Raw genomic sequence first — 26,954 nt, forward strand, 5'->3', positions numbered from 1 at the left:
GTGGTAGCACACGCCTTTAATCCCAGCACTCGGGAGGCAGATTTCTGAGTTCAAGGCCAGCCCGTGTACAAAATGAGTTCTAGGACATCCAGAGCTACACAACAGAAATACTGTGTAGAGAGGAGTGGCAATGGTACCTGCTCTGGGTGAGGTGACACGTGCACAGCCTAGGGAATACATGTGACATCCTTGCTGCCATGAAGTAACACAAGTAAAAATAGGAAAAGGGTTTATTTATTAAAGAAGCCATCTGTGAGTCAGTCTGGTTAAATTAGCACACTTGACATAACACTTTGGATCAGAACATGCCTTCTTTAAAATACATTGGGCTCCACAAGCAAACACCTAAGGGTCAATTCAAGTAGCACTTCAGGAGCCCAGCAGAGTGTCTGGAGGGGATGGGGCAGCAACCATTCACCTTCTCAGTGCAATAGCCACTTTCTGTAAACACCTGTCAGAAGCTAGGACTTCAACTTTCAAGCCATGTGGCAGAAGTTGTTAAGCAGGTCAGAAAAGGAGAGTCACCGAAGCTGTGGTCCAGACAAGATCCCAACTGGGCCCTGTGCCCACTGCCTCACAGACTGCTGAGACTGCACAGCCAAGGAGCACAGTAGGCACCACCTACGTGCGATTCAGTGTCTGGAAGATTCTAGAGATCTGCAGCATGACCGGGCCCGTCTCTGGGTCATTCATCCACTGGGTGCTGTTAAGTGGGTTCTCCAGCATGTCTTCAAATGCTGTGGGAGGACAAAGAGCTAAGTGGTAATACCAAGAAGCAGACTGAGCCTTTTTCAAAGGCTGTAGTGAAAGGGAGCAGGGACACAAAGAGCTCACTGCTGACCCCAACACTCACCCTTACAAGCCAAACACAGTGCCTGAGCTACTGACCAAACAGACTCCAGGGGCCATCGGCTGTCCTGGAACTCCATCTGTAGACCAGGGCGGCCTCAAGCGCGGAGACCCTCCTGCTCTGCCCTCCCACAGTGCTGGGACTAAAGGTATGCCTCACTGCCACCACCACCTAGCAAACTTTGATTTTCTGGAGTTTCACAAAATTAGGGCTGGGGAGATGGCTCAATGAATAAAAGCACTTGTCATACAAGACTGAAGACCAGTACTCATAAAGAGCAGACATGACAGCACACACATGTGATCCCAGCACTGGGAGGTGGAGGCAAAGGAGCCTGGGGCTTACTGCTAGCCAGCCTAGCCTACTCAGCAATTTCCAAATTAACAAAGGACCTTGTCTCAAAAAATTAATGTGGGGGTTGGCAAAATGGCTTAACAGGTAAAGGAGTTTGCCACCAAGTCTGATGACCTGAGTTCAACCCCAGGGATGCACGAGGTAGAAGGGAAAAGACAACTCTTGCAAATGGTCCTTTGATATCTACATGCCAATGATGTTTGCCCCCACACAAATAAAGAAATGTGGTATGCAGCTGAAGAATGACACAGCACAGACACATGCTCATCTGCACACATATGAATACATGTGCATGCATACTACACAGTGACATGGAAGGCATCTGAGGTACAGACACATGCTCACATACGCATGTATACTACACAGTGACCCTAGAAAATTAAGGGACATCAGGAACATCTGTACCAGGTAATACAGTAACAATTAGTTTCGGTTTCTTTAAGAAACACAAGAAAATATTATGGGAATATGTCTTTGTTTTAATCCCAGGTGTGGGATATGGTGCTGCTTCAGATTGCCCACAGTAGCTGACTGTGACTTTGCCAGCAGCAGGTAGTTTCTGTGGTTGTGTGATGTTTGGAATTCTGGAGACTTTCTCAGAGGTATATAAATGCTAGAGCCCCAAGAGGTGGGGTGTGTTGTTGGTTGGTAGGTTGGTTGGTGTTTATTAAGTAATTTATTAGTAATCATGCACAAAGATGAAATAATAAATTAGGTAACCTGAGGACAAAGATCAAACTTGCCCCAAGAAACTCAACAGCCCTAGTCAGCAGAAAGTAGTCTAACAATACTGTCACACACCCTTTTTCCTCTATTCTTTTTTTCTCCCCCAACTAGGGTCAGGGGGCTGAAAGCCTGGAAAGGGGGTGGAAAGAGTGGCAGAAAGAAGAATCCACAAAGTAGCCAAGAACAGCTACACGGTAGCCTCAACGGGCACGTGTTCTTTACCTGCACAAGCTCTAAAATGAGGGTCACAACCAAAAAAACAGATGCCTAATACCGGGCAACATGGAAAAGTAGAGACACAGAGCCCAACAGAAAGCATTCCACAGCGCTGACACGCAGTGCTCAGATGGTTAAGTCATCAGGTCTTGGCAGTGGAGGAAGGTTTCAAGGTTGGTGGCAATTGTAGGAGAATGGGAGAACAGACAGTCAGGACATAAGCAAGAGCTCAGTGCCCAGCCTCTGACCTGCCCATCTGATGTTGCTTACGCAAGCTGCACCCACAGTACAGGGCACAAGAAAAACTTGCCTTCACTACATGCCCTTCTATAGCCAGATAGAAAGCAATTTAAGTGACCCAAAACAGGGTTCCATGTTGTCAGAAGAACACAGTTCATCCATAGAACCAACTGGTACTTCTTCACCAAACACTGTCTCAGATGGTGAGAGCACAGAGTGTGATGTGTCAGAGTCACCCACGTGCCCAGAAGCCAGGCAGTGGCACACACCTAGCACAGGGAAGGCTAAGGTGGGAGCACTGCAGAGATGCGAGGCCAGCGGGGGCTATATATAGCAAGCCTCTGAAAAATAAAAGCACGAGAATGACATCCACGCATGAAAGGGGTTCAAGGTGACTTCTACTTACACGTTCGCTAAAATAAATATATTTCTGACAAAACATAAAGGTCACGGGATTGGGGCTTTCTTAATTTTTAAAGTTTATTTCTTTATATATTGGAAGAGCATATTTCATTGTGCAGGAAGGTCAGAGGACAATCTGTAGAAGCTGGTTCTCCCTGAGTTCCAGGGATCAACCCCAAGTAGTCAAACTTGGTGGCAAGTATCTTTACTCCCTGAGCCATCTCCCCAGCCCAAGGTAATTGTTTTTATTTTATTAGTAAACATCTCAAAAATTTAACTAGAGTTTGAAAGAGATACACATCCCTGTAGGAGAGGCACAAATGGCCACCCTGGCTGGTATGGACCTTGGCAGAAGCTGAACACAGGGATGGCATCAGCCCTGCAGTGCAGACACGGCAGAGAGCCAAATGCCCACTGCCAACTCAGTCCTGTTATGCCGAGTGCTGACGCCCTGCCCTGTGAGCAGGCCTGCTGCTACATACCTCCGTCCTGCTTTCTGGGCCCAGACCCCACCAGGTCACACTAAGAGTACTTACACGAAAAGAGAAAGAACTCACACTAGCTAAATATAAACCCGGTAGTTTAAAGAAGATAAGACTAAACACCTAGTACCTAAAATGAGAGTTTCTCTTATCCGGCCAATTGCACCTTAAAACACACCATCCAATACACAGCAAAGTCCACACTGACATATAAAAGAAAGCTCAGTCATAGAGTGTGTACTTAGCATGCCGGAAGCTGAAACCCCAGCACAAAGAAAAAAAAAGTCCTCTGTTCAGATCCCAAGACAACACCTATTTATTTTTTGTACTAAGTGGTTCTGTGTGTCATCTTGACACAAGCTGGAGTTATCACAGAGAAAGGAGCCTCCCTTGAGGAAATGCCTCCAGGAGATCCAGCTGAAAGGCATTTTCTCAACTAGTGATCAAGGAGGAGGGCCTAGACCACTGTGGGTGGAGCCATCCCTGGGCTGATAGACCCCGTTTTTCCATAAGAAAGCAGGCCAAGCAAGCCAGGGGAAGCAAGCCAGTAAATAACATCCCTCCATGGCCTCTGCATCAGTTCCTGCTTCATGACCTGCTTGAGTTCCAGTCCTGACTTCCTTTGCTGATGAACAGCAATGTAGAAGTGTAATAAGACATTTCTTAAAAACTATTAGCCAGGTGGTGGTGGAACACAGCTTTAATCCCAGCACTTAGAAGCAGAGGCAGACTCTCTGAGTTTGAAGCCAGCCTGGTCTACAGAGTGAGTTCCAGGACAGCCAGAGAACTACAGAGAAACCCTGTCTTGAAAAAAACAAAAACAACAAAAAGATCTACAAATAGCCTGAAAAGGGTTAGGAGAGGGATGCTCTCAGTGTGAAAGACTGAGAATGAAAATACCAAACACAGCTTCAAATACATAAGGGACAAACTGTGTTCCTTACACCATACATGCTACAACATACATCTGCACCCACTCTCGGCATGCGCGCGCGCACACACACACACACACACACACACACACAAACGCATAGTTTCAGTTAAAAGATGGATTTAAAGAAACTTCAAAACTCTCTAACAACCTAAGAGAAATGTCTTTCTGACCATAAAAAAAAAAAAAAGTTGAAGGAAACAGAAGACTTTTGCTCCCAAAAGCCAGTAAGCTAGAAAGGGCCAATGTTCAGACTGTGTGAAGGACTTCCTCAGTAAATGAAAGGAAGAATGCAGAAGGGAGAGAGACATGAAAACAGGTGAAAGCCCTGTGCTGTACCCATGGCTGAGCTCCGTCTAGACCAGCGAGGACAAGGACACATTAGCAGCAATTCCTTCTTTGTGTTCACCCGGCCCTGGAAGCCCGAACTCAGGAGCCCATTTGCACTGAGGGACAGGAAAGAGTTTCTTCATGCAAGGAAATGACCCACACACCACTGCACAACGGGATACAGTCACTCCTGATCCAGGGAATAGTTTACAACACCTCACAGAAATGGCCTAAAAAGTGATTGCCACATTATAAGGCAGGGACAAGTGACAGAAAATATGTATAAGAATGGCCAAACCCTACAGGAAAGCCAGGTCCCCAGGGTCAGGGCCATACTCTATGCAAGAGATGATGATATACAGGAAGGGCATGTGAGGGTTCAGAGGGAGCTGGGACTAGATGGAGCAGACCTCTGTACTCACAGCACTAAAACACTGAGTGAGGCACATTTTCATTCAGGAGGCTACACAGCTGGCTCAAAAAAAAAAAAAAAAAAAACAAACAAAAACTTCAAGGAAAGGAGTGCATACACATAAACACGTCAGGACTTTCATCCACACTCCTGGCATTTACGTCATAGTAGAAGCCAGAAGGGATCTACAGAGCATGAGCAATACTATGCTTTTCTGCGGATTCTTTGAGACGAGGTCTCACTCTTAGCTCAGGCTGACCTGGAACTCTGCCGTTCTTTGAGGCTGCAGGCGTGGGTCACATCAGTCTCCAGGTTCCATTGTGAGAGGCCTGACACACTCCTGGAGCCAGTACTGTGGACACCAACGGTGACTGCTGTGTGGGGAGAAGGCCACCAGGCTGGCCTAGACCTCTCATTCTCTAGCCCCTGCCTTCCAAGTGCCGAGATATAGGCGTTGGCCACCACGACAGTTTTCGAACCAATGTCATGTTCCGGATTGCTTAGTTCTATTACTTTTTTATTTTGGTTTAGTTTTTTTCGTTTCTTTTCTTTTTTTGAGACAGGATTTCTCTGTGTAGCCCTGGCTGTCCTGTCTCCTGAATGCTGGGATTAAAGGTGTGCCCCACTACACCATCCTCCTATTTTTAAAGTGGCAGACTTAGGTTCTGTTTTAGCATTTATGTATTATTTACATGGGGTATGCACATGCCACAGTGTGCAAGCAGAAGTCAGCTCTCACCTCTCACCATATGGTTTCCAGGAGTCAAACTCAAGACTTGCCAGCAAATACCCACTCATCTTGTGGATTTTTAATATACATCACAAGTAAACAGTAATTATCAAAGAAAGTCCTTATAAATAATAAGCAAAATTCAAACCATACTGTCTCCTCATCTCCTGCTCCCATACAGACCACTGCTCTGCTCTTCCACGTCCCCCTTTGCAGGAGCTCATCCCATCAAGGCAGAGCCTGACTCCCAGGCCTTCAGAAGCATAGCTACAATGCCTTGCATAAGCCAACCTGCACCGCACAGTAGGAGTGCACAAACCATTTCACTAGTACCTGTCTTGTGGCAGGGAATCCACCCGCCATGTGTTCCTCACCCAAGCTAGCCTAAGTAAACACACATACCTAGCAATGTCTTAGGGTTTGTCAAACCCAGCTGCACCACTGGGTTGTCCAGGATGGCCTGAAAGAGAGGGCTATTGGGATCGATGCCCTGGTCCAACTCCTCAGGAGATGGCTTCCGGTCCCCCAGCAGCCATTCACACTAAAAACCCAAGAACACCAGATGAGCTGTTAGTTCCTTCTCAAAGTATGTGAGGCTCACCTGTCCCTTTCTGTGGCTCTCCACAAGCCCCCACGGCTACAATGCCTGGAAGGGGCCCTAACGTGCAAACCTGGTCCACATTCAGCCAGGAGAGACAGAAGGAAGTGTCAGTCTGGATCTCTTAGAAGACCTGGCACTGCAGTTCAATTTGACCACAGCCATGGCCCTGTCACTACAGTCCCAAACACCCAAACACCCTGCTTTGTTCAAGGGAATCCCAGTGTGACAGTACCTCTCCACAGCAATGACCCTGGAGAGCCTGGAGAACTGTCAGAGCCTCTACTCCACACACAAGTGAGGAGGTCACAGGCCTAGGCACAAGGCCTCCCTGGACAGATGGACAGAGAACCTGCCTGTCAGTAGTGCTGTGTTAATGGTGTGATACTTGATCCTTTTTCATTTGTTTATTTAGGTGTTTTTGTTTGTTTCTTTCTTTCTTTCTTTCTTTTTTTTTTTTTGAGACAAGGTTTCTCTGTGTAGCCCTGGCTGTCCTGGAACTCGCTCTGTAGAGCAAGCTAACTTCAAACTCAGGAATCTGCCTGGCTCTCCTCCCAAGTGCTGGAATTAAAGGTGTGCACCCACACCCATCTTATGAGATTCCATTTTAATAATAAGCCTCAGAATGTGCACACGAAGAACACTGTGGGTCCAGGGTATTCTCAGCTTCTATTTGAACCATCTGCCCTAATATTTCACATTAAAAAGTGCCATCACCAACTATGTGTGGAAGTCTTAACACAAGGGACATTCCCAATGCATGCCACATGAGGTACAGGGGACATGAGAGGCTCAAAGTGGAACTCACAGCAGCATTCTGCTGGTTGTTGTTCACTCGGAGGGCATCAATCACTTCCTTCTCGTCAAAGCCCATCTCCATCAGCGAAATGACAGCCTAAGAGGGAAGAACAAGCTGGTCAGCACCTCAGCAGAGGACACTGCCACCAAGGAGCAGTACCACAGGCAGCACAGGCTTCCTTAAGTCATCGTCACAGACAGAAGATAGCATCTGGCACACATGGGGTCGGAAAGAGCACCCTCCCTTAAAACCAAGGCAAAGCAAGGAAATGTTTCATCTCTACAGCCAAGGAGAGAAGTCGGAGCCTCGGCAGAGCATGTGCTATACCAGGGTCGCTGACGAAACACAGGCCCTAGGTGGCAGTTCTCCTCAGTACTGCAGAAGTAAAGCCCCATTTATCTGCAGAAACCTCCAACCTGGCCAATGGGCTTCCTATTAAAAAAAAAAAAAAAAAAATACAAGCCACAGATGACACTCTAAGAAAACCATTTATTCAATAAGTCAAAATCTAGGGAGCAGTAGCACGCAGACTGAGTGAGGTGATCTGCAACCTGAAAGTGAAAGGCCACAGGAAGAATAAAAACTCCAGCAAAGAAAAGAACACAAAGGGGAGACAGTATCAGTGGGGTGATGGCAAGTGTGACCATAAGTGTGCACCTGTGGCAGCTGATGGAAGGAGGATGGGTATCCCAGATCCTGGGTCTTTACCCAGGAGCCCACGTGATGCACTCCCCCCCTCCCTCGCCGGCACACAAGATGTCCATCTAACTCTCTGAACACTATCCACTCAAAGGCCACAGCAACAGGTGCAGCAGCACTTGCAGAGGACAGAAGCTTGCACAGTCAGCTTTTCAAGAGATGTCACTGAGCAGGACGAAGCCACCTAGCCCAAGCATGGATTATATAGATGAGGAACAAGTCCCACAGACTCTAGGCCCCCTGGTGTCCTTGCACAACACAACCACAAAGTCAACCTCATAATGAGGCCCCTGTCACATACCCGAGCATCAGCTCTGAATTCCTTTTTCCTGCGTATCTTCTTGAAGATCTCTGTGAGCTCATCCCGGGACTCCTCATCTTCCACACCAGCTCCCACGGCAGCTTCAGAGGAGGCGGAGGTGGCAGCTGCAGCACTTGCCCCTGCCTGAGCGGCATGGCCTGGGAGAGGTGTGTCAATAGCTGGATCTTCCGAGTGTTCAATTAACCACTCCATGGCCTGAGGCACTGACATGCTAGAAGAGGACAAGAGATCTTTTTTAACTCCTCCAGGACAGTTCCTGGCAACTTTCCTATCCTATGTACTCCAATATGTTTCAACGAGATAGCAAGACCAGCAGCAGCAACGGTGGTAGATGATCTCTTGGGACGGAAACCTCTCCCCTCAAACCCCCAATACCCAACAAAACATAAACACATAACACAAAAGACAACGGAGTCCAGGTCCCAGGCGCACAGCACAAAGAACCCTGCTGTTGACCGGCTCTGGTCTTTCATTTTCATATGAGATCTGAGTGCGTATTATACCAGAAGTACAAGGAGACTGACTGTTAAGAACCCCTGACTGGCCAGAGGTAGGTCTGGCTCAGAGCTCTCCTAACTTGAGTGCAGATTTACAGACTGATTTTTAACCCTCATAACAGCAAGGTATTGTGGTTCACACTTTCAGTCCCAGCTACTCAGGAGGCTAAGGCAAGGAGCATAAATCCAGGAGTTCAAGACCAGCACAGGTAACAGAGACCCTCAATACACACATGCACACACATATACCTACACATCTCCAATGATCATAAATGAAAGCACTTTTAGACCACAACAAGAAGGTGCCTCTACTAAAACGCACAGTTAGAAATGACGCGGTTGAGTCTGAGCTGGCTCAGAGACTAAGGTGAAGAGCTCCTGAGTTTGGTTCCTATCCCCATGCCAGGCATTCACAACAGTCTGTAACTCAAGCTCCGGAAGATCCAGCTTCCTCTTCTGGCTTCTACAGGCACACACACATGTGTACATATACACAGATAAATAAAAAAAAAAATTAAATAAATCTTTAAAAAAGAAAGAATGACTCCAGAGATTGGAAGGGGAATCGCAAGAAAGCCCAGGCCAAGAAGAAAGGAAGCATACTGGTTCAGCCGAAGGGCCTTTGAGGCTCTGCTCTCAGGAAAGCCCATTTCTGTGAGCTGCCGCAAGGCGGTCTCATCCACTCGCTCATCCTCGTCTTCATCCAGCATAGCTGAAGAGAAACACAAACACCATGAGGGGATTCCTAAGCCCTTTGAAGGCCCACAGCCTCATCTGCAGAGGCTCACCTCACCTAGCGATTACTGACACCAAACCCTCTCCCCCCATTAGCCGAACGCAGAACTTGCTTTCAGTGTGAGGGCTGAGGACACTTTTAGGTGCAGCCTAGGGCCCACTCATACCATTTGCCTTCTTAAATAATTCAACTGCATCAGGATTCAGTGCTAACAGCTTCTGTGCCACCTCAATGAGAGACACGAGGATCTTGCGGAGTTCTGTCTGGAACTGCAATAGAATGGAGAGAGAGGTCATGCCCGGGACAGAGATGCACAACCGTAATCCCTGCTCTTTCGAGGCTGAGAAAAGAAGATTGCTGGGAGTTTGAGGCCAACCTAAACTATACAGTAAAACCCTGTCTCAAAACAAACAAACAAACAAAAAAAAACAAAAAACAAAAAAACAACAACAACAAAAAAAGATTATCCAACAAGTTTGCTTTAATCTGCAACCCAACCCTACTCTATCCTGGACATAGCCCTCCAAATCTACAAGGGCATGTTGGCCCTTACCCTTAATCTCAGAGCTGAAAGGCAGGGACAGGCAGATCTCTGTGAGTTCAAGGCCAGCCTGATCTACATAGTAAGACTCTTGTCTCAAAAACTAACAAACGGGGGTGGGGGGGGGGCTGGAGAGATGGCTCAGTGGTTAAGAGCACTGACTGCTCTTCCAGAGGTCCTGAGTTCAAATCCCAGCAACCACATAATGGCTCACAACTGTAATGGGATCTGATGCCCTCTGCTGGTGTGTCTGAGGACAGCTACAGTGCACTCTTTACATCTTTGAAAAACAAACCTAACAGAGACCCCTCAAGCACTAGACTGATGCTGGCACAGGACAGGACATCACAAGCCTAAAGCCTCCCGAGAGGCTGGGTCAGGGGACCCACAAAGCCAGGCAGACACATCCCCAGTCAGTCACTAAAGAATTACAAAGCTCTTATCAAAAGGACCTCTTCAAAAAGAGACCCCAGAGAGGTCTGGCTCCCAGCAGTATCCAGATGGATAAAGACCTAATGAACTTAAGCGGTGGCCATTTTCTCCAACTCCTGCACACACAAGCACACTTATCATGGCTGGCCCATATGCACATGCTATAGGCTTTGACTTTAGCTCAGTTTCCTTGTCCAAAGCAACTGGGGGGGCTCAGACTATTCCCTGAAAGCTTTGCTGTACTCAGAGCAAAGATACTGCATTTCTATACAGCTGTCTGTCTGTCTATCCAGTGCTACAGGTATCTTATCAACTTTGTAGTTTGAAAAAATTGTAATTTATGGAACAGTCCAAAAGTAGAAAAGAGTTCCTGAATATTCTGTTTTGGATCCTTTTTCAGGGGGTGAGGGGTGGTCCTAACTCTAACATCCAAGCTAACCTCAAACCTGAGCTCAAGCCATCCCCCTGTCTCAGTCTTCTAAATGCCAGAACCACAAGCACACACCAAGCACTTTTAAAGAGCTTCTTCCCCAAGCCCCACACTAGGCAGGTACTCACGTCTCTCATGGTGGTCTGGACAGCAGTCCGGTCTGTGCTGCAGGCAGGCAGGTTGGCCGTTGCTCGAAGAATAGCATCTTTATCTGGAGCTTTTTGCTCTTGTTTCTTCTGCAGAGAAAATGACTCAAGTCAGAAAAGTGTCCAAGACCACGAAGAGTATGACAATGAACATGGAACAACAGGCCAGTGAAAGAACAGTAACCTTCTAGCCTTAGGGGCCGGGGAAGAGGCCTCCAGAAGAAGCAGTGGCTGCAGTGAACACTGGAGGCTTCTTAAGCCTCCATGGATGAAAGTGAAAGATGAAGGAGGCAGAAGCTCACAGATAAGGACAGAAGAGAAAACAAAACCAGCCGTGGCCACAGCACTCAGCAAGTTCAGAAGGTACAGGAAGAGAACGGTGTACAGGTAAATGAGCTACAGAATGGTTAGAAGACACACACAGAGGATGGCTGGGGCCATAGCCAAGAGCAAGGCTATACCAACCTACCAGAGGACAGAGGTATACTGGAGCCAGAGGGAACAGGCCTGGGATCCAAGAGCCAGAATGGTAGCTCTACCTCACAGCCTTGGCCAACAGCAATGTGGTTGGCCTGAGACCCTAGAGTGGGAGGCTGCACTCAGGGAGGGAGGGAGAGAGGGAAGGGGACCTTCCTGTACCCAGATACTACTTTGCTTCTTGTTCACCCCAGCGACTCAGACTCAGCAAGCCAACCAGAACAGACGAGACAGGAAGGGTACAGAAAGGTCTCTGCCACAGTGAGCTCAGCAGCTGGCAAAAGCCACCTAGGCATAAAGCACTAACAGGTCTCCAGAGCTCTCAGAGGCTAGGGGCATAAGGAACACTTCCAAGACCAAGAAGAGAAAAAACAAAAGTAGTGAGGAGGAGGAGGAAGAAAGGAGCAAGTAAGGAAAGTGGGCACCTCAGCACCAGCAACCCCAAGCCACACTTACCCAGTATGTGCACACTAGGATGCCACCAGCAAGAGCCAAAGCAGCCAAGTAAAAGCTACATGGAATGGTTAGATACAGTTAAGAAAGTCCACAGGATGGCTGTACTGGCTGGTTTTGTGTCAACTTGACACAAGCTGGAGTTATCACAGAGAAAGGAGCCTCAGCTGAGGAAATGCCTCCATGAGATCCAGCTGTAAGGCATTTTCTCAACTAGTGATCAAAGTGGGGGGGAGGGCCCAGCCCATTGTGGGTGGTGCCATCCCTGGGCTGGTAGACCTGGGTTCTATAAGAAAGCAGGCTGAACAAGCCAGGGGAAGCAAGCCAGTAACATCCCTCCATGGCCTCTGCATCAGCTCCTGCTTCCTGACCTGCTTGGGTTCCAGTCCTGACTTCCTTTGGTGTTGAACAGCAATATGGAAGTGTAAGATGATTAACCCTTTCCTCCCCAACTTGCTTCTTGGTCATATTTTGTGCAGGAATAGAATACCCTGACTAAGACAATGGTCCACCAGGTCAGCCTACAACAGCTTCGGAGGAAGAAAGCAAGAAAGAAACTGTCAAGAACAATCAGAGCAAACAGGTGTGGTGGCACACATCTGTAATCCCTGCACTTGTTCAACCACAAAAAAAATCTCTGCTTCTTTGGCAAAGATGGGAAGCCATGCAAACTGCCTCCAGGATCTAAAAGTAGCCTTCAGTTGACCACAGTAACAGAATCCTGTCAACTGTCTGAAAGTACCCAGAAACATATTCTTCCCACAACCTCAGCTGAGCCTTCTGTCCGCACAAGCCTTAGTACTATATTCAGAAAGCAGGTCTGTCTGTGACAACCAAAGGAGGCAACAGCAACTCAACATCCAACACAGAGAGAATCAGAAAGCTGGCTGCACTGTGGGCAGCAACTCAAACAATGCACATAGGCCAGAAGCACCTGAGGGCCTTAAAAACACAAGACAAATGCCCAAGCGCTAAACTACATCCCCAGGCCCAAGACAAATCCTAATCTGCTATACTTCCCACAGAAATGAGCTCTTCAATGACAACAGTTAAGCAAGCAGAACCGGCTTCACCCAGCATTCACTGTCACTCAAAGGAGGAGGCTAGGAGGGGAGCTGTATCCTTATCACTAAGAGGCCACATCTAACATTGTAATTCCAGAAAGAGCAATGAATGCAGAGTAGCTAGAGAGCAGGAATTACTGAGGATAACAGCTGAAGGAATTAGAGGTGGGCTGGGATGTCAGTAGCATGCATCAGGCAGCCAGAACCTTCCCCAACACCAATAGTTGAGTGACCTTCAGGAAATGAGTCAGCTTTTATTAGATTTGTAGTACTCTTTGACTCTTAATAACTGCACTATTTTTACTTAGAATTTTAAGTAATGCTATGATTTTTAACTTTGCAGCTATGTACTGTGTCAAGGCATCTCTAGCAAGCTTCTAACTAGGTACCTAAGTACCTTAAGCAAGCAGCAGACTACAGTTTGTGGTCATTACTAGGTTCTTTTTTATTATTTATTTGTTTATTTGCTTATTTATTTATTAATGAGTGTTCTTCATTTACACCCACCTGCCAGAAGAGGGCATCAAATCCCCTTATAGATAGATGGTCAGATTACCAGATTACCATGTGGTTACTGGGAATTGAACTCAGGACCTTTGGAAGAGAAGCCAGTACTCTTAACCACTTAGCCATCTCATCAGCCCCCAGAACTATGTTCTTAACAGTTACAGGGACTTCAAGCCTAAACATCCAGTTAGAACTGTAATCTGAGCTCTGCTATCAGCTAGGAAAGCAGGGAGAGGCCCAGGATCTGTCTGGTGAAGATGATGGAGCAGCCTGCCCATGTGCTGCTGACTGTACCCACACCCACACCCACCCATCACCATGGCCAGGTGGCCAAAGATAAAGAGGGTGTGAAGGCCTGGCACTCTCCTATATCCTTGGCCCCAGTAGAGACCCCAAAATAACTCATCTGCTATCAGCTCATAGGTCCACCGGAAAGTTGGCATGATCCTTCCCTAAGACTAACACTCTCTCCCTGGCATGTCAAAGTATGTATAAGAAACTCCAGAGCCTGAGATAGGAAAAGGTGTTAAACAAAGGTGACTGCCCTTTAATAGAGTAAATCCAGGGACTGGAGAGACAGCTCAGCACTGAAGAGTGCTTGCTACTCTTCCACAGGACCTACATTCAGCTCCTAGCACCCACGTCAAGAGGCTCACATCCATCTATAACTCCAGATCCAGGGGATCAGACAGCCTCTTCTGCAGGCTAAGACACAGACTCACAGAGATACACAAGATAATCTTTATAAACAGTTTCCCTCCACTAAGCGTGGGCATGTGGTCCAGTGCTGGAGCAGACAGGCTACTGACAGGATGCATCTCACACGGCACTGGAGAACTCAGCTGAAGGATGGGCCCTGGGGCAGTCCCTGCACAGGAGACAAGGGGGTAGTTTTCCTAAGGCCCTGGAGAAAGAGAAGGTGCAAGCCACCGCGGGTGTGAGGATGGCTCTCGGCAGCTCTTCTGTCGCTGTCCAGCAATCACAGACACACTCAGAGCAGAACAGGTTCGGCCATGATGAAGAGCCCCTATGGCACACATGCTGTGGAGGGACTATACCGTCCCAGAAGTTAACTCAGGACTTTTTGAAGTCTGACACCTAAGAGACACCTAGCAGTGAAGAGCCCTAGTTCCAAACGTTGAAGCTTACCTTTTCTTCTGCTGAGACATCAGCCATCTTAGGGAGTGGGGAAGGAGCACGCTTTTTGATCAATAACAAGACGTCTAGAAAATAATAAGTTATATTTATGAAGTCAGTCACTGCTCCATGTCATAAAGTCACATACATGACATAAAGGTACCAGGTGGGCATGAGGAGATGGCTCAGTGGGTTAAGACTGGCTATGCGAGAGTGAGGACTGGGTTCAGATCCCCAAAGTAAGCTGGCTAGCCAGAATGGCTGTACAGACAAGCTCTGGGCTCAGCAAGAGACTCTGCCTCTATGAATAGAGAGACAGATGTCAACCCCAGACTTCCACATGCATATTTACACATTGTACACATATCTTTGTGTGCAACATACACACATGACACACAAGAATGGTGTTTAATGCTTGAGGTTAGAAAGCAGGATCCCTGGGTCCCTCCTGAGCTAAGGCAGCATCCCCTTCTCAGCTTTGAAGTGGTCTATTTTCAAGAGCTCAGTTGTAAGTCTGTGAGGCCATAGGTAGTGATGTAAAGCATGAGCAACTGGAGCCAGCCTAGAGTTCAGCATGGTGAGGACAGGGAATGCGGTGGCCTCCCCCTCCGTTTTGAGTTTGGTCATAGCTCATCATAAGTCCTCATTTGAATGGCATAGAGAAAATAAGTTCTATGCCAGAGCCAAGCATAAAAGAAAAGTGGGTGCATAGAACAAAAGTATCTCACTCGGACCCTCCAACAGCCAGCCACTGTGATAAGTACAAAATAAAGCCACAGAAGCTCCAGAATCTGCTTTTGCTTTAAAACAGGACTAAACATAACACTTGAGTTTGGCTTCTCAGATGTCTGCCAGTTGTTCGGTTTAGGCTTCTGCTATTTTTCACAAGTACACCAAAACATGCACTTCTTTTAGCTTACAAAAAAAAGGTTCTTCTGCTCTTGTCTAAATTCAGAAAAGCGCCCCGTGGGTAACCCGGATGCAGGCTCCACGCCTCACAGCCCCCTTACCTTGGTCCTGGATGTTTTCTTCCAAGATCGTTTTGCTGTCACTCAGCACCCTCTCTGAAGCAGCATGTATTAACTTATGGTGGGTCACATTCTTGGGGTCTTCTAAACTCCCATGAGCACCCTGGGGGAAGACTGGAAGTTAGTTATGATAGGAATAACACAAAACCTGACATCTCAAGCCACACATGAAATTACTAAGGTTTCTTCTTTGTCTCTTTTGTCTCTCTGCCATGGATATATGTTTTTCATGTGGGTATGCATATGTGTTTCCACAAGCATATGGCAGCCAGAGGTTAATGTTCGGGGGCAAGGGGGGCTTCCTCAACTACCCACTTTATTTTTTGACACAGTATCTCTCATTGAACTCAACTATGCTGGCTGGCTAGCAAGCTCAAGATCCTCTTGTCCTTACCCCACCTTGATGCTGGGATTACAGATCCGCTGCTGACACTGGCTTTATACAGGCACTGGGGATCCACACCCAGGTCCTCATGCTTCTACAGCACTTTACCAACAGAGCCATCTCCCGCCCCATGGAATCACTGCATTTTCATACTAGTCAGGACATAAAAACATAAATGACAGTAAAGAATCCCCATACATGATTTTAAAAAAAAAAAACCACTAAGTAAAACTCCAGCGAGCACTGATCCCTCCACACTTTCAAGCTTATAAGCAGCCTACAGTAGACTCTTGGGATGGCTAAGAGTTTGGGAACACAAGAGCCTCCTGATAAGCACTTGTAACCCAAATCACTTTAGTTCGGAAAGATCTAGAAAATGACTTTTAGATGAATATATGCCTATGATGTCCTGAGGATCTGAAGATCTGTCTTTCCTTCTTCAGCAGACACGGGGAAGGCAGAACTGCATAGAAAGGCAACTGCTTTCTAGGAGCAAGGAGGCGACACCTGCCTATTGAATACCACAAAGTCCTCAGCAGGTCTTTGCACCTTGCTCGTTCAGGACACAGGGTCTTCAGGCCTTCCTTGATGTTCTGGAAGAAATCTTGGGTACCATACTGTGTACAAAGAGCCTCTGTGTATATGGCTGTTAACCAGAAGAGAAGGAAAAACTAAAGCATGCATTTCCCTCCACACCCTGGAATTTCAGAGCACCAAAATCTCGCATCAGTCTCAGATTGAAGCTACTTCTGAAAAGTGGACCATCACACAGAGACAAGGTAAAGACTAAGGACTTATAAGATAAACCTACCCTACAGCAACTGACTTACTCACCACTGTAACGAAGCAGAGAACCTCAACTTTCCTTGAACTGAGAATGGCTCTTTAATGATGTCCATTTGTTTGAATTAAGAAGTACCTATGGCACTGATAAGGCTGCTGTGAGAGTTTTCCACATAGAATTAAGTGAGGGGAGGAAAACCAAGCCTGAGCGTGGTAGCCCCATCCCATGGGCTGGACTTCCAGACTGAATACAAAGAAGTCAGCCAACTCTGCACCAGCACTGCTGTTCTGCTTGCTGATCAAAGAACCATATCCTTCCAAACCATGAACCAAAATAAATATCCCTTCATTTGTTTTTATATGGTACCTGGTCACAACAACCAAAACAGTACAACACCCACTCTGCTTCCAAAAATACTAAGTGGGATGCTTTAAAATTCTAAAATCCCTGGCTAATCCTAGCAGATTTGTCAAGTTCAGAATACGGTCTGAAACACAATTAAAAAATAGTAACTATATTCTGAAACATGTCAGCAGCACACCAGGAACAAGACATGACATAGGTCGTCACCCCAGAAGTGTCTGTCATTAGCTTCTGCTAAATGTCTGGTACTGTGCATCATGGAAAGATGACAGGGCCTGAATCTTCACAGGACTTGGGACAGTTTAGGCTTTGGAGAAGTCCTGTGCTTCATCCAGATGCTTTACAGCACAGAAAGGTCCCTCCACACTACAGCTCCTCCATACCATGCCACTCACCCCTCAGAAAACAGGGCTTTCTGTGTCCCTTTCCCAGACATAGGCAGTGGAAGCTGGGGAATATCGCCATGAAGTCACTTTGGATAAAACAAAAAACCAAAACTATTTCCATAAGAATTTTAATAACAAGCTTCTCCTTGATACAGCTGCAAACTCCCCTGAGTGTTGTGGGAGAAAAAATTTAAAAAACTGTATCATACCCCTCAGGAAGAGAGGAAAGAAGAGAAAAATAATTGTAATAACAACCCCAATAACCAGTGTGCACAGGAGAATAAAGAGAAAGGAAGTCATGTCAAGACAGCAATATCTTATGCAGGACAGGTTTGCAAGGACACAGCAGGTACAACGAGAAAATCCATTCTAACAATGCACTGTGACTCCTGAGCTTATGGGAGCTGGAGGTGGGTCAGTTCTGACACCTCTGCTCTCTGATCCTGTCATTCACAACAGCCGAGTGCTGTGAGATTCTCCTGCTGCTGCAGCCCTCAGACCTGCAGAGTGTGGAACAGAATAAAACTCAAACAACAATGACAAAAATGGTCAAAATGATACAACTCCAACGTCAGCTGGAGTATTAAACATTACAAACAATTAAAAATCAAAACCTGTGCCTGACCTCGTTGTCCTAAAACTTATTAGTGAGCATCTGTGAATCATCTCCCTACTCCCTTCATAAAATATTACCATGCTGATTATGTAAATCCACTATGAGTGAGTTAGACAAGATACCACAGCGGTGAAGGGAACATCCCACAATAATGTGGTTTGAGGCTAACAACACATTTCATTCCTTTAATCCACACATGGGCTTTGAGGTATTCCAAGATCAGCCCTGAGGAACCCAATTTAGGGGATGACACAGCATAGTATTCAACCAGCATGGATACTCGGAACAGTCTGGATGCCCAAGGAGGCATCCCTTTAAGCTTGTGCTGAGCCTCTGGGTCTTGCTATCAAGAAAACCCACAGGCTCAGCACAAGCTTAAAAGTTGGAGACTCCTCGGGCAATCTAAAAATATTTGCCCTTGAGCATGTGAACCTCACTGAGGTGAACCACAGACACCAAGACACATGGTTACTCAACATCTAACGCACTGTAGAAGAGGGGCCTGAAACAGATCTCCTGGAGCCTGCCTGACATTACACACTGACTACACAAAGAAGGTACATAGATGCTCAACTACCCTCTGCAAGCAGTTGCTATAGTAACTTGAAGACTACCTTTAGAGGAAACACAATGCTGAACTTTAACAGAACCTACCACTGTAGATCTCTTAACTTTCCAAAGATCTAAAATGCAGTGGCCATCTTTAACATAAATTCTGGCACTAATCATGTCTGGTACAGTGTTTCCATGGGCCACCAGTGTCTAACAGGCATTTGTCTCACCTTTAACTGAGAGCAGTTAGAGCCAGGAAGGTTTCAAGCACTAATCCCAAGACTTAACTATCTAAAACAAAAAGGCTATAGTACAAAGCTCACTGAATGTAAGTAAACTTAACAAATGTCACCTGCTGGCAAGGAGATGGCTGTCTCCTTCCACTCAATCAACTGTTTCCCAGCAGAAGGTAGAAACCTAGGGACTTGTCCAACAGTGGCACTATTTTAAGTGACTACAGCTAAGTGCCAAGTCCTGGCCAGGGGCTCCTAGCAGCTGGCTCTTCGGGCAAGAAGTCCACCCTCTGATAATGGAATCTAGTTACTTTTAATTTCTGGAGAAAAATAAAACCTCATCCCAACGGCAGGCAAGACACCAAAACAAGAAAACGCACAGGTTTTCTTGAACCCTTGCCTTTGCCTCTCCCAGCCTCCACTCACTCTCGCCTTCACCTCCCTAGCACATTGCAGAAATTAAAGCTTTTCCATCAGTTGGGCTAGACGCTCTTCTCTGAGCCGCTAGGTTTGTGATTCGAGGTGTAGAGAAAAGGAGCGGGAGGCGCTGCCCGGGCCCGGAGGAGCGAAGGCTGGGAGCAGCGGGCTACACGGCGGGACCTGGGGCCGGGTCCAGGAAAAAGCGAAAATCTGGCATCTAGGTAGAGAGAGGAGTGTCGAGGCAGATGGGAGTCTAGGGGCTGGGGCGGAGTCTGGGACAGAAGTCTAGGTTTCTGGTTTCCAGAACAGAGGCAGAGGTGGAACTGGGTCGTAAGGAGCTCGGCCTTACATGTTTGAGGCAACTCTCCTTGAGCTTCTCCACCGATGTGTCCTCGGTCACCTCCTCCAGCCACTCGGCTCCGTCGGCTGCGCAGATGTGCAGCCGAAGCACCTTGCCCGCGAAGATCTTCTCCTCCTGCACAAACATCGCGCCGCCGCCCGGGCCTGCACCGGTCGCCCGAACCCGTGAAGGTCACTGGGGCTGGCGGGAGGACCAGGGGCGGGGCCGGGCCGCCGCGCGCTCCTTCGCTGGCCGCCGCCGCCCCGCCCCGGCTCCTGTCAGCTCGGCCGCCTGTCACCGAAGGGGCAGGAGCTGTACCCTCGCTACCACTGCCCACGTCGCCGTAGCCGCCGGGAGCGGGCTGTCGCAGCCGCGCCGGAAGTGCGTATAAGTGCCCGTGGGTATGCTGGGAAATGTGGTTTCTTTGGTAGGCGTTCCGCTGTTGCCCCCCCTCGCCGCGCCGGAAATAGGTAAATGTGCTGATGCATGCTGGGAGTTGTCGTTCCCAGGCGGGCTCATGGCCCCCTTACCAAAAATAATGTGAGGCTGTTCAGATGCATACCGGGAGTTGTAGTTCCCTACATGCCTCGTTCTTTCAGCCTTGGTATCTGGTTTGCTGGCCCGTTGGAATTGAAAAGGGCTCCAGAATCAAGCACTCAAGATCTCAGAGTTGTCAGAGGAAAAATATACAACGTCTGGGTCAGGGCACTAGAAATTTGTCACAGTTGTAAGTGCTTGTCTGTCATGCACAAAGCCCTGGGTTTGATCCTCAGCACAGCATGAGCCTGGCACAAGTTTATAATCCTAGCACTTAGACACAACCAAAGGATCAGACAGGTAATCCTTGAATACGTAATGACTTCAGGACCACACTGGAATACAAGCCTGCATAAAACACAAACAAATGTGTGAACATGCACACACTCGAGTGTGCGCGCACGCGCACTCACACACACACACACACACACACACACACACACACAGTGGCTAGAGAGATGGCTCTGTGGTTAGGATCACTTTCTACTCTTTCTTAGAATCCTGGTTTGGTTCTCAGAATTCACATGGTAGCTCAGAACCAGTCATGCCTGTAATCTTAATACATGTATGTAAGCCAAATACTCACAAAATAAATCTTTTTAATTAAAAAACAAACAAAAAATAAACAATTATCAGTGATCCAGGAATGGTGGTGTGGACGTGGGAGGAACAGGTGGTCAAGTTTATAGTTATCTTTGACAAGATCTATGAGATCTTGCCATAGATCTGAGTCTTGGCCGATGGTACAGAACTAAGCAGTAAGGGTTGTAAGGAGTGGGTCTGAGGCCCCTCCAGCTGCTCTTCAAGTCCCCCAGGCCTCTCCCCAACAAACCCCTTGGTCTTTGTCCAAAGCCTAGGCAACTCCACCCATTTTTCAGAGGCCTTATGTCCTCTTTCTTCTGGAAGACTGTCATGGCTGCGGCCCCGGGGATACTGGTTTGCATAGTAAGAATATTTGCTGGCTATTTCCACATATCCCAAATTCAGCACCCTACCCCTGGAAGTGCCCAGAGGGACATGGGACAAGTTTCTTCCATGTACTAAATCTGGCTCTTCAGGGTTCCGGGACCGGGGAAGTGAGCGGAGGGAAAGGCGGAGAGTGTCTTCTCAATGTATTATGTGGTCCCTTCCTCCAGAAACTGCAGGCTTCAGTGTGGACACAGAGATAGCACACAGAGCACTCTGAGGAAGGACGGGCTGCCCAGCCTCCCAGGCCAGCCTTTCTACAGAAGCCGGCAGTCACAGCTATGTGGGTGCTGGTGTGTTCAGGGGAGAACTCATCAGTCCTCCCTCTTCCCCAGCTTGGCCAGGCATGGAGCTCACCGGAAGACTCAGCTTCTGCCCATCTGGTGCTGTTCTGTACCTCATGCAGTCTCAGTCTCTGCTTCAGAGAACATGCTGTCCCCTCCCTGCCTCCCCAAGAATGGCACGTGTTTACAGGGTACCTGCTGTTTATGCTGGGGATGCAACAGGAGAGGGTTGAGTGAAGCTCCTTGGCTGGTCGATCCTGTTTTCTATGATGGGCCAGACAAGGCTCTGAAGACTCTTAATTAAAAGAACTTTAACCACTCCAGAGAGAAAAGAAATGTACTAAAGGTTCCTGGAGGCTCTCTCAGAACCTCCATTGGCCAAAAGGACCAAGCTAAAGTCCTAAGGTCATACTACACAGGCCCCCGGGCAAACTCAGTACTGCCTTCACACTGGACGCCCTCCTCCAAACCCCAGCTCACAAAGCATTATCAGTAAGATCCAAAAACCTGTAGCTTGCAACACTAACCACATCCTTAGGGACACCTTCCTATCCGTATGGTTTTCAAGGACAAAACTGCTCCAAGAGCCAGTCAGTTCCCCAAACCATTGGTCTGAGTGTGGCAGATCCAGGGCCCATGTAGGAACCAGAGAGGCCTGTGGTCAGAAAAGAGCCAGCCCTGGCAGAAGATCTGTGTCAAGATGGCTGCCACAACCAGGTACTGGTTTCTGCCCTAGCACCAAGAGTTCACTGGAGGAGGTGGCTGACAGGAACATGGCCCTTCTTCCCATGGCCTCCCCACCCTCTGCCCTGGCAAGCACCCTGGGAAACATGCCTTGTGAACACGAATGCATGTGTCAGCATACATGTTATGTTGGCAACAGCTATGCTAGACAAGCTGGGAAGGGTCTCCCTGCAAAAAAGAGCATCGACTCTGATCCAAATGCTTCTGCTAGCCCTGAACAGGACAGAGTCTGCAAACTGCACACTTTACAGAAAGAGGGATGCTGCAGTACCTGGAACAGGCCACTAGAAGGCGCGAATAAGCCACTGTCCAGCTCAGAGCAGGTATTTGTGAGTTGGCTGGTGGTGTGGAATGAGTGTGCATACCATGCAAGCATGCATATGGATGTACATTATTTGTGTACATATGTATATGGATGCATTTATATGGGAGTATGTCGGTGTATATTTGTGTCTGTAGGCATGCCAGTCACCACTGGTATGAATGGGGTGCGCATAAATGCATGAACAGGTGTGCAGGAGTGCAGGTATGCAGGTGTGGGTGAGACCTGGGACCCCAAGGCTTGGCTTGCCTCCTTGGAATCAGCAGATACTCTGCAGGGCTCAGAATTGGAAATGTCTGGAAACAGTGCCAGCCTGCAGGATGGGCTATGTGGAGCACGGAGGAGCAGCACCACCAGAGGATGAGCTGTGAAGGATAACGCTTGTTCTCCAGGCAACCATGAAGGGCACAGAAGGGCATGCTTCAATGCTCCCCTGTGATGCGCTGAAGGGATTCAGTGTGAGAAGTGTATCTCTGATTCAACACTACAATAGGACAAAGAGGAGACAAAGCCAGTACCAGGTCCTCTGATCCAGCTTCTTACGAGCCCCTATCCTTCCCCCTAAGGCCTCCCTGAGCTGCCTCAACACCTGCCACCATGGCCAACCACTGTTAGAGTGTCCTGGGATAGCTACAGCTCCACAAATGGACTCTGTGGCTAGAAACAACAGGAATGCTTTCTCACCTGCGCTGGGGCCAGGAGTCATCATCAAGTTGCCAGTTGCACTGGTCATCCCAGGCCCCTCCCAGCTTCCAGTGGCTCTCTCATGTCCTGGACATCCTTAACCTTGTCTCAAATAGCTGGCCTGTTCCCGATGAGTCTTTGTGTTCTCTCCTCTTATAAGGAAACCCTTTGTTGGACTTAGTACCATCCAAACTCTAGATCAAGCTCATCTGAGATCTTACACCAATGGACCTACAAAGAGCCACTCCTGCGAAGCGACATTCTCAGGTTCCAAGTGGGCATGAGTTTGGGGACCTTTATGGGGAGTCCTCAGGCATTTACTGTCTCCTGTCCTGCCTATGCCACCCCATCCTGCACACACAAACCTCTCAGTGACATTTGGGCTCAATTTTGACCTCTCAGCTCCTGGGGAGGTCAGTCCTAAGGATCCAGTGCCCAAGGTGGACAGGAACCAGGCAGAAAGAGTCCCCTCCCCCCGAGCCACAGCATCAGGAGTTGTGAAATGTGAGTGATCCCCAAGGTTAATTAATTATTACATTAAAATGCACCCGTTAAGGGGCCGCAAACAGGAAGTATTAATCACCATCTCCTCAGACTGACAGGCACATTTCCCTAAGTTCTGCTGCTGCTGACTTAACCAAATGTTAATCTCCCCGCGGCTGCCATTTCCCATGAAGTCACAGCTCATGAATATTCCGACATTGCAATTTGCTTTTTATAAGGACAGACTTATTATTTCATTTTTAAGTTTACTGTCATGAATAGTAATTTCCCAGCTCCCAAAATAATGAGATAGCAGCCACCGTTCCAGTCATCTGGGAGCTGGCCCTCAACTGTGCTGCTGGGCTCTGTTTCTTCCTGAAGGAGCCAAGGGGACACTAGGTCATCTTGCTAGTCTACCAACTTAGAGCAACATCAGTTACAGAGCCAAGGGCAGGCTACCCCTCCCCAGCACAGGGGCACTGCCCACTGTCAGGCTCCTGGACCAGGCCACTCTGTGTCTTCTGTGATAAGAGTGACAGGATGGAATGCTTGACCCAGACCAGCACAGACCCTAAATTCAAGTTCTATCTGTGGTGTAGGCTAGACCTATGTAACATTAATCACCACAGGCTTTCTGTCTGGAGGTATGGACCAGACACCTACCTAGACTTTCTGCGTCACATCGGTGTCTCTGAAACAAAAAGTTTCTGGCCTGATGCCAGCCTTCTGTTTTGTGCCAGTAGAAAAGGTGGTTCCTCAGACCGGATGAAGTAGCAGAGCCTCCTGCAACCTCTCTGCAGCAGCTTCCCGGGACAGTTTCTACTGTTTAAAGCTATTATAGACCAGCCCAAGTGCCCAATAAATCATAGCAATTCACTAAATTCACAGTAAGTGAAAAATCAGATTTCATGATGCCCCTTGCCTTATTGTTCTTGTGGGAAAGGACACATTCCAAAGTGCCTTCTTAAAAAAAAAAAAAAAACCACCTTTCCTGGCATAATCTTCATGGGGCTGCTGTTTTATCTCAGCCTGCCCGGAGAAAACCTCTTTTCCTAACCTTCAAAGATTGCATTTGCTGCCAGATGCTCCCCCCTGCAAACAGAGCTACCCTCACCTTTCCCTGCGATTCACTTGAGGCAGCACCTATAATAGAGCCCACAGGCTCAGAGTCAGGCCCTCCCCTCCCCAGACTCCACTTCACAGACCTCTGGAACTGCCTCTTCAGGTCCTCCTGGGCCCTCCCGTTCCCCAGTATGCCTGTGTGCCAGTGGGTGGTCACCATATCTGCCCCTGGCTGTTTAGAAGGAAGGGCTGGGGATTTAGCACAGAGGTAAAAAGCTTGGCTAGGGAGCTAGAGAGATGGCTCTGTTGTTAAGAGCACTTACTACTCTTCCAGGGGACGGAGCAGCCACATGGAAGCTCACAATTGTCTGTAACTCCAAGATCTGACACTATCACACAAACATACATGCAGGCAAAACACCAGTGCACAAAATAAAAATAAAAATAAAAAGCTTGCCTAGCAAGCCTAAGATGCCGAAAAGGGAAGACATGATATAGACCAACCCATGCACATGAAGGGGTTCAAGAGCACAGCTCTCTGTGGAATATGTCAGGACAGTATCACAAAGGTTATGTTAAAAAAAAAAACAAGGTCCCTTCCTGAGCTTGCTGGCAGGCCTGTAATCCCAACACTTGGGGGTCAGAAACAAAAAAAGGTGGCTGTGATTTCCAGGAATTTAAGAGACACAAGGATTACTGCAAATTCTAGACCAGTCAAAGCTACCTGTCTCAAAAAAAAAAAAAAAAAAAGAACTGGAGGAGAAGGAAAAAAAGAAGGGGACAGACATTGGTACCCTGTGGACCCATGGTGCCTCTGTGCTGGTAATCAGAGTATGGTCCAACAGGCTTGAGGCACCAAGTATCTGGTCAACCTCAGGGACACCAAACACTCGGCAGTTCTGTCTGTGCACATAAGAAGGCTATACCCATGGGAATCATTGAATTGGAACCAAAGTTCTATTGTAACCAGTGTCTTTAACCACCCTGTACCCATGTCCCTGGGATCTGAGAGCATGGGCCTGCAGAGGCTTGGCTTGCTGGAAGGCCACATGCTCTTTGCTGAAGCGGGCTGTGTGTTGGTTTGACACAGCAGGACTGTGGAGAGGATTCTTACCGAGGCTGTTGTACCTGCAGAAGTCTTTAGCATCCTAAGTCCTGGGCACTAACCTTCAGTAGCACACCCTTGGACTCCCTTTAACAAAATGACAGGCTCTTCCAGGGGGTCCCACCACCCCAGGTGGGATATCTTGGGCCAGGTGTTGTACACAGCAAAGAAAAGCCAGAGTTTCCCCACTTCCAGCCCCAGCCTCACCTGGACCTTTCTGCTCTGACTTGCTCCACTCCCAGGAAACTCCTTAGAACTAACAAGAACAGGCAGAGCCTAGAGAGGACTAGACCTCCATTTCCCAGGCAGCACCCCCACTTTCCAGATCCATCCCCCCTCCCTCACACCTTCATGCCCTATTTTTTTTTAAGATTTGTTTATTCATTTCATGTATATGAGTACAGTGTTGCTGTCTTCAGACACACCAGAAGAGGGCATCAGATCCCTTTACAGATGGTTGTAAGCCACCATGTGGTTGCTGGGATTTGAACTTAGGACCTTTGGAAGAACAGGTAGTGCTCTTAACCACTGAGCCATCTCTTCAGCCCTCATGCCCTCTTTTTAAAAGACATATTTATTTTTTTGTTTTTTTTTTTATCTATGACTATTTTACCTGTGCACATGAGAGAGAAAGAGAGAGAGAGAGAGAGAGAGAGAGTGTGTGTGTGTGCGCGCGCGTGCACATGTGTGCATACATGCATGTGTACGTGTCCACTACGTGTGTGCTTAGTCTCCATGGAGGCCACATGAGGGTACCCTGGAACTATAGTTAAGGGTGTTTGCAAACAGCCATGTGGGTGCTGGTAATTGAACCTGGATCTCCTGAAAACACAGTGACGGGTCTTAACCGATGATTTGTCCACCTCCTCCCCAGCAGCTGCCTTCCTTGCCGCTCTCAGGCAGGACTGCCTGTTGACGAACTGATCCAGGGGATTTCTGGTGAGACAATTGTCACTCTTAGTGACACATAAAGGAAAATGATGATCATGGTTTCCACAACATCGTCCCACCCCCATTAGGTGAGCCAGGGCACAGGGGCCACTGCCTGTGGTATGAGCTATGGCTTCTAGATCAGCACTAATGCATAGGAAGATGTTCAGTAGCTGGTATTCCGCGCCCGGATGCAGGAAGAACCCAGCGCCACTTCTG

The 26,954-nt window shown here is 47.8% G+C and overlaps 1 protein-coding gene across 2 annotated transcripts; it reads right to left on the reverse strand.

Moving 5' to 3' along the window:
• Positions 1-214: 214 nt before the first annotated feature.
• UBAC1 (UBA domain containing 1) lies at positions 215-19,972 on the reverse strand. 2 transcript variants are annotated; one of them, XM_080927258.1, is made up of 10 exons: positions 19,628-19,971; positions 15,522-15,642; positions 14,524-14,597; positions 10,856-10,963; positions 9,491-9,593; positions 9,192-9,300; positions 8,071-8,302; positions 7,080-7,166; positions 6,076-6,214; positions 215-737 (listed from the first exon to the last, which is right to left on the reverse strand). In XM_080927258.1, the coding sequence occupies exons 1-10, from the start codon at positions 19,763-19,765 to the stop codon at positions 622-624; spliced, it is 1,227 nt and encodes a 408-aa protein (XP_080783384.1). In that variant the 5' UTR covers positions 19,766-19,971; the 3' UTR covers positions 215-621. The 2 variants fall into 2 exon arrangements, with proteins under 2 accessions (XP_080783384.1, XP_080783385.1); XM_080927259.1 differs by lacking the exon at positions 6,076-6,214 and having other exon boundaries at positions 19,628-19,972.
• Between the last annotated feature and the right edge of the window lie 6,982 nt (positions 19,973-26,954).

Source organism: Micromys minutus (assembly GCF_963924665.1).
Source record: "Micromys minutus genome assembly, chromosome: 13".
NCBI lineage: Eukaryota > Metazoa > Chordata > Mammalia > Rodentia > Muridae > Micromys > Micromys minutus.